Source organism: Saccoglossus kowalevskii, chromosome 10 (assembly GCF_978046115.1).
Source record: "Saccoglossus kowalevskii chromosome 10, keSacKowa6.1, whole genome shotgun sequence".
NCBI lineage: Eukaryota > Metazoa > Hemichordata > Enteropneusta > Harrimaniidae > Saccoglossus > Saccoglossus kowalevskii.
The window spans coordinates 36625203-36633892 of record NC_140650.1 but is presented as its reverse complement, the minus strand read 5'-3'; the positions used below and the strand labels follow the sequence as shown (position 1 = coordinate 36633892).

The 8690-nt window shown below is 37.2% G+C and overlaps 1 protein-coding gene across 1 annotated transcript; it reads left to right on the top strand.

Moving 5' to 3' along the window:
* Positions 1–290: 290 nt before the first annotated feature.
* Positions 291–1620, top strand: Vent1 (vent 1 transcription factor). Its single transcript, NM_001168018.1, is given in 3 exon segments — positions 291–607; positions 792–964; positions 1081–1620. Coding segments are annotated over 3 exon segments (825 nt in total). The 5' UTR covers positions 291–330; the 3' UTR covers positions 1456–1620.
* The last annotated feature ends 7070 nt before the right edge of the window (positions 1621–8690 follow it).

The following is an 8690-nucleotide window of genomic DNA, read 5'->3' as shown; positions in this document are numbered from 1 at the left end:
GGGTTTTTAAAAAATCGCTAATAAAATTATTGTTTACACTGACAGGTCTGGTACCTGTACCAGTAGTCTTTGCACAAAAGGGAAATGTGCGAATCGCCCTCCGATGTGACTTCCCGGGCAATTAACAGGTTTGGATAGGGGTACAGCTGAATGAATGGAATGTTCCACTCTGTACGTCAAATTTCACCACCTACCGACCACTCATTTAAATTGCAAATTAGGGTTAAAACAATAGAGTCGATGACCTTTATAAGATTGGTATTTCCACGCATATCGTCACTCACTGGTCTGCTTTCTAACGACACACCTCATAGTTCGATAGCTTCTAACATGGTGCAAAACAGAAGCAGTGACAACCATTCCGGACTCCCATCTCAAATTATGAAGAAATCGTCGAATGACTTTGAAGTTGCAATGCTCCTGGCACAAAACAGAACCATGCCAATGACCAGTATGGGAATTAACACAACAGTTGCGACATCACACCATAGCCAGCAAGCTGTTCCGATGACATCCAATCCAACCATGTTTCAGATAGGCATTCATTGCAAACAAGAACCAATTGATGTTGTAGGAATATCTGACAGCTCAGTCAGTTCACCATCTGGTAAGTAGAATATTCCAACAATGTTTCCAGTCGATAAGAGATATTCTCTGTGTACTAGTACACGTACCACGCCACGTGTTGAATCAAATAACCTCCAAGTTACAATGGTTTGCGCCATGGCTTCCATCAAAAATGCACGATTAAATTCTGAACTAATCGAGTTTTCCTTCTTTATTCTTTCTAGTATCTGAGACGAGCTCTGATGGAAGCGACTCAAATCCACGTCGGAAAAAGGCACGTACTGCGTTTACCAACGAACAGATTGGTCTATTGGAGAAGAGATTCCGTCTTCAGAAGTATCTTTCGGCCACAGAGCGAGTGGAATTTGCCGAATCAATAGGGCTCACTGACACACAAGTAAGTTTGCTATCTGTGAATTTGAAATGGTGATATAAGGAAAATAATAATCTCAAGTTGAGCTGTGCAAGTATTATTGAGAACCACGTTATTCACTCTATTCTTGTTTTTTTAAGGTCAAAACCTGGTTTCAAAACCGTCGTATGAAGTGGAAGCGACAGAAGAAAGATGGCGACGACGTTCCTCACCACGTTGGAGTGTACCCCTACCCTATGCAGTACCCATCACATCCTGGTCTTTCTAGCATGGTGTCTTCTCCATCCATGTTGCCCCAGCAACCGACGCCAATGACGACAGTTAGACTCTCATCACCACACAGTCAAATGTCGTCTCCGTACCAGATTCCAACGAGCTCGTATCCGCCAGTTAGCGTTGCGTCGTCTGCGTCGAGAACATGTGCACCACCGCTTCCAAGTTATTGCTCTCCCCTTACGTCATCCCAACTAAGACCAATGACGGGACATTATGATATTCCACCAGTCATGTACTGATAACGTGACCTAATACCAATTATGACCCCTGTATCTTGCATTGTTAAGATTACCTAAGTTTTGTATTTTCAACTTCATTTTTAATAATGTGCAATTTTCAGCGCTGCAAACGTGTATTTACAAATATTTTTTTAAATAAATTAAATCTTTTGAAACTTTTAAAAATAATATGGAAGTTTTAGAATGTGTATGGTGTACTATAGTGTCACTCTAATGTGACACGTATCTTTACTATACAAGTTTAGGCTTACAACACGTCAACCAGGCGGCTGATCTGCACTGGCTCGGAAGATGAATTCTGATTGGCTAAAAAAACAAAAAAACTTGTGGCGTTGAATGCACGTTCATTGTCAGTAAGTATTGTTATGCAAATTCAAACTAGCTAATCATTTACAACCTTCCGAGCCAGTGCAGATTAGCCCCAACCAGGGATGAATACAATCTTGGGTTCGTACGAAACTCCTTGAATCTGTAGATTTTGATCCTTTATTTTTTATATTTATCACCCATACTACACTTATTATGAAATAAAACTAACTGGGAGTTTATAATGACCACCTAGCGTTCGAATGATTGGCTGTGTCAAGTTTACAGCCTGGTGTCCAAACGTTTTTGGTTTGCTTCTATTTACATTTGCATATAAACTTATTGCAGCAGGGAGACGAGTTACTCTGCATTATCAATGAATATTTATTACTACACCATGAAATCCGACCGAGCGAATCAAATTCCTGGTAGACTAAAGTATTTGATCTCGGAGTTGCGAGCTTTGAAGCCAGCAACCAATGCTTCTGCTTGCAGTGTAAGTCACTTCAAAATTGGGTGAAGTAACATGAACGAGGTGATGGTGATGGTGCAGTATCTAGATATTTCACGGATAGCGGTCGCGTGGATATAGCACTGGTACGGGCTATAATTGTACAGAAAATGTCCCTCGGAAGACTAGTGTTGTAACGTTAGACATGTGTTTAGAAGTCCACTCCCTACCATGCTGACTTTAACATGCTAACCAACGTGACAACAGGAGTACATGTGGCAAAGTCTGGAAATAAGTCTTTGTCGGTCTTTATTCTACACAAGCTCTCAAATATGAAAAATTATAATTGCACTTTTTTTTAAACAAACATTGTTTTCGAAAGAAGGAACGAGTTCTGAACTTTTTCTACAAATCGTTTTTTTTTATGGAAATCGAGCTGTTGTAAATGTCACTATTTTGATCATAAGTGAGCACGTTAATTGAGATTTAAAATCATAAATGAACGTTTTGCACGTAAATTTTACCATTGAGTATATCTCCCATAGTTCATGATTCATTGTTCATGCCCTCTAAAGCGCCTCAGCTGTATCGCCAATTGTCCAGTCGTAGCGCCCTCGTCGACAAAAAAACTATGTGATCCGATGTGGTAAGCGAGACTGTACAATCCGTACCAGGATCATGTACAGATGTTTTCAATTTTATTAGGCCAAAAAAAAACAAAAAAAAAAACGTTTTGTTGCCCTCAGCGACCGACCGAAATATATGAAATATCGAGTCTTGTTTTTTTAATAGGCCCAAATATTAAAAACTCGCCATTTTAATCAGTAAAAATGTGTTTCCTCTTAAAATTAACGATATAGGGCCGTTGTTTGATCCCCAGGGTCCCCCGGGGATAAGTGGCGACTTTGAACCTCGGGTTGATTTGTATTTCTCTTAAAATAAAAAATAAAAAATATCCGACCGACCGACCGACCCAATTTTTCAATTTTCCGACTTGAGGACAACATAAGTTGTTTTTTGGTCTTATTGGAAATAAAATACTAACGTCCGATTTAAGATATTGCCAGTTTTAGGCATTTGGGTTAAAACGGGGGAGTCGTCACCTACGCATGCGTCAGGTGGCCATAGCGTGTCATTGTTTATAAACACTCTTCTACCCATGAGCTTCTTAGCGTGTGTTGTTATCATCGCCTAGGACTCAATTCCCGCGCGTGCGCAGGTGACGGCCCTCCCGCTTTAATACTTTCTGTGTGCAATGGGAGATGCATCATGTGTTGTCGGTTCAGGCTCATAGACGAGATTCCGGAGCAAACAAGAATACCACATGTAGTGTATTTTAGAAACGTGCGGAGGCGATGATGCTTTGAGAGGTTTAATTGGTTGAATGATTTCGTCGAACGTCAGATTTATGGTTATTGAAGTTTCCAAATATACCCAATGTAGTACAAATTGATTTACAATTCATCAATTTATGTTTACCGTGACAATATGATTTGATTAAGAGCGCATGGCAACACAACATTACAAAGTCGTCATTTCTTTCAAAGGTGGTGTTGCTATCAGACTAGTAATCGGCCAGTTTGTTTTAATGCATATTTAATAATAATCGCAGTTTTGATTTGTACACATGAAGATTGACAATTCGCATATTTATTTGTGTCATTTCTAAATTTGGAGACTGAGAAAGATTGCCCATCTCGGTTCGAATCACGACTTTCGTACTGGTACTCAGTATCTACAGTCCCTACTCTAGAAGGGATTTGGTTGGGATGGCTATACAAACGAAAACCTCAGCGAATGTCATGATAGACAAATTCACATTCTTAGACTATTGGAATGTAGGAAGGTCCGGTCACGCACTGTTCAGACGGCCGACGGTCCGGCCACACACTGTTCAGACGGCCGACGTTTCGGCCACGCACTGTTCAGACGGCCGACTTTTCGGTTACGCACTGTTCAGACGGCCGACTTTTCGGTCACGCTCTGTTAAGAATGCCGACTTTTCGGCCACGCACTGTTCAGAACGCCGACTTTTCAATCGTTCTGTTACCAGCCCGGCAATCAAATACGATACAAATCTTTCAAAATACTAATAAGTTGGTGGATTTGTCAAATAATTATACTTGGCACTAAACGAGTTATTATAAACAATATATACCGTACACGAAAATAAATATACCATGCCTGTAACGCACGAGTTATTAGTAAAGGGGAACGATTATATGCTACTCCAGTACGATTTTACAACAATCCGGATTCGAAACAATCTGATTGGAATTGGATCTTATTGGACTTTTCTTCTATACTTTCCATTTTTTCAATTGTTCATTCATATTTTTTTTTTCGAATTTATTATGTGATTATGCCGGTCTTGTGCAAGCGAGAAAGTCCAATCATGGCAATATATAAAGCTTTCTCTGTTTTGTTATTGAAGTTTGCGATAGTTAAACGAGGTCTGCTTTGTAAGTGGTTCAGGTCTATAGGGTTTTAGCGATCAGATCAAATTAAAGTTGGGGGAATAATTGAAAAAATAATACAATCACACACAAAAAATCAAAAATGTAAAACGAAAGTCCAATAAGATATTATTTTAATCACATCGGAGTTGAAAATGACTGGAATTTTCGTGCACCTCAACTATTTTTTTAAATTCTTTACGTATGCATGAAAACATTTTTGCATTCACATTTTTCACAATTGTTTTAAATTACGGCGGTGCCGTCGTGGGACATCCTTGAGCTCATACAATCGTGCTTACTAATTTACATGTAAACAAACAACGTATACTAGTATATCCATATATCGAACACGGCGCGGCGCGTTTATGAAATGTACATACTAGATGAACATACTATTAAAAGTCAGGTTGCCGGCAGAATTACATCACGGCAATACTTGTTGTTTCAAGTGATATCATATCGCCACAATGTTTGAAATATATCGATATAAGCTTATTAAACGGTTACAGTATCACTGGGTCATTTATGTGTTAAGCGCATCACTCCGTCCAAAAAATGTGAATGACTAAAATTTCAAATTATATGTGATATTGTTTTCATTCGCTGCAATTGGTATTTACCAATTTACTTATACTATAATATCAATTTACTCTCGCACGTTATGTGGTGAGTAATAGAGTGGGTTCGCTTTTTCTTAAAATTGTTGCTAGTACGATGTGTTGCAATGCGGTGTTGCGATGGCTGTGATCGCCGAAAATGTATATCGAGATTTATAAATGCGATGCATCAACGTATATCAAGTCTTGCAACACATTTTATTTGTTTCTTTATTCTCGCCTATTAAATATGTTCGATATGAGACCCATGGCGGCGTATACAACCAACGTAAAATACGACCACCGCCTATTAAAACACTCAAGAATACAAGATTTCTTTTTCTTTTAAAAACACCCGCAGCCGAATAGATGCGAAATGTGTGTGCACCGTCTTGGTGGATGTCTCGAAGTAGCAATGTTGGCTTCAACATTAATATTTCGATAGTTCTACTTGCAAATAAATCAATCGACCACTTTTAATAGTACATATTTGATAAATGAGTGCTGTTAATTTCATTCATCTGATAGTACGCAGTCTAAAGAATATAAATATGCTGGTGAGCTGCATGTTCTATAAAGAATAAGATCACTTCCGTCTTGAAGTCAGAATACCCGCATTAAACTATTCAACAAAAGAACACGCCAACTAAAAGGCAGTTTTTTTGCTTTGTTCTGAAATTGGTGCCACGTGCCTGAGGTGGATACCCATTGATAGTAAGAATCACAGCTGTGACCGGTAAAGATGTAAACTGTGAAACGGTGCATCATTTTATTACGTTTGTCTCGAGTGCGAATGAGCATTCAGCTGGATGATACGTCATTCTATTGTTCAATGCGAGAGTTATGGCTTAAGTTTACTAACTGCATAAAACGCGACATCCATTATAATAATGGCAAGTTATAATGAATACGTATGTGAGAATATAATGAGAATTTAGAAATTAGGTACTAGTGACTATGGAAAACAATATAATCTAGATGCATATCCATTCCTTTGAGCCACATCTATACTTTCCAGTGTTCGCACCACGATTACATCATGACCACAACGACAATGTTGAGTCTTGGCGGACGTACTCGTGTAAAATGTTTTTATTTTTTGTGCTGTCATTTTGGCCTCACATCTCTCAATAAATATGACTATAAAAGCGACAAGGTGTATAATAATAATAATAATAATAATAAGATTACTAGGATAATATGCACTCGTGCAGTATTCTGGATGGCACCGACCATTACTAATTACAATCATCGGTCGATACGATCACCGTACTGCAACTATGCATACTTCATGGTATTCCTATATTAACCTCATTTTATAGAATTACGCGAAATTAGTTTTTCAAACCAGACGACATTCAAGACACATATCTACTCGCCATTGTGTAGGTACTGTATAATAACATAACAAAACCAGCACAATCTTGAGAAAAAAAGAATATTCACGATCAAGTAGTATCACGTCGACCCAGATTTAAAGTTTACGTAAAGCAGTTTTCACAAATATTATAAATGGTATTTACCTCCATTTAGAATAAGTTTGGTAGAAAATACTTCCCAAGTCGCAATATCTCGTTTCATTCTGTACATTAGACACGTTTTGATTGTTTTGTTTTTTACTTTTCGTTTATGAAGATTGTATTAAAACATTTTATAAAGTATTCAGTGAAAAGCATTGTAGAATATATTAAATAATTCTTTCTAACCAGTGAGCATTTGTTAGTATTTGGAGTTTTCACAACACATTAAAACACGGAGTTTAGTAGAGTTTACGGCCATTTAAATATTGTTTATTGCATCTCCGACACTTAAGTGTTTATCATACATCAGAACTGTGTCCATGTGCTATGATTGTGCAAAGCATCAGAATAGGCAATTTTAACTGATTGTTGTATCACAATAACAGCTAATAAAATCGTGCACTAGTGAACAGACAAATGATATCAGTTAGCATTCAAAAACAAAACGTATTCCACCATAGTTGTGTTTTAATGACACAAACTTGAATAAAAATCTGTTTTTCAAATATATATATACCATGTGTTTTTGTTACCTTGTAAATCTATTAAAAATATTTTTTATCATATTTGTCTTACCATTAATAAAACAATTTATTGAGACGTTAATTGAGAATCCGGGCTTCATAGATACGATTGACTTATTCTATAGGGTGTGTATAAATCACTTTGCACCATATATACTAGACATCAATGTGACAATCAGTGTCTCAATGGCACGTCTGAATTGGACATGATTTATATTATAGACTGATTTATAATCACCCAGCCTACGAAAACACGAACTATGTATTTTACCTGGTTACGTCTCCGTATATTGAGACGCACTATAATAAGAACGACCTTTAAATATCTGGCTACGTCCCCGTATATTGAGACGCCCTATAATAAGAACGACCTTTAAATATCTGGCTACCTCCCTCGTATGTGAGACGTACTATAATAAGAACGACCTTTAAATTTCTGGCTACGTCCCCGTATATTGAGACGTACTATAATGAGAACGTCCTTTACTACAAATCTCTGGCTACGTCTTCGTATGTGAGACGTACAAGAACGACAACTATTAAAAATGCATTAATTATTCACTAGGTTTTAATTTCTCTGTTTTTGACGATAAGTAAAACCCGCTAAATTAAACCCACGTGAACATGTAAAACAACAATAGAACTCATTGTTTTCCTGCCAAGTGTGTTAATTTACAGAGCAGTGAATATGTTCAAAACATGAAAATAGTGAATGCCAGTGAAAATAAATGGTTTTACAGTATCATGGCATGCTGTAAAGCATCGACAACTTCCATTTGATTTGTGACAATTTGTTGAATAAAAATAAATTGTGGCTGTCAGTATAATTATGAACCGATTAAAATGAATTACGAGTTACCTCGTTGTCGTGTTAATCATATATCAAGGGTTACACCAAACTACATAGTTTAGTGTGGAGGTAAAAATATGTGTTAAATTTATGTTATAGTTGATATAAAACAATCGTGAATGGCCATCGAAACAAAATTCTTAATTTGATTTACAAAAACAACAGTGAAACAAAGGCCAGCATTATTAAGCCAGTGTTATGTAAATTCAAAACAAGTATGACGATAGTCAGAATCAAATCTATTTTACATCGAACACCACTTTTAATATGTGAACTTTTTATATTATGAGTTTTCTAATGTTGAATTTCAATTATGTTATTAGTCGTGTTCAGACATAGTGCCTATCGCCAGACCAGTCTTGTATATGTCACAATAAGACACGTTGTCAACTAACGAGGTTGCTAGAAATCCTGTGCACGTCCAACAAGAGTTGACACGTGATAACACCAAGCTGTTGACATATCTCTAAGTGTTAACGTCTGTTATAAAAGCATTGGAAAAGACGCCTTCAATTGTAAACGTAACGCA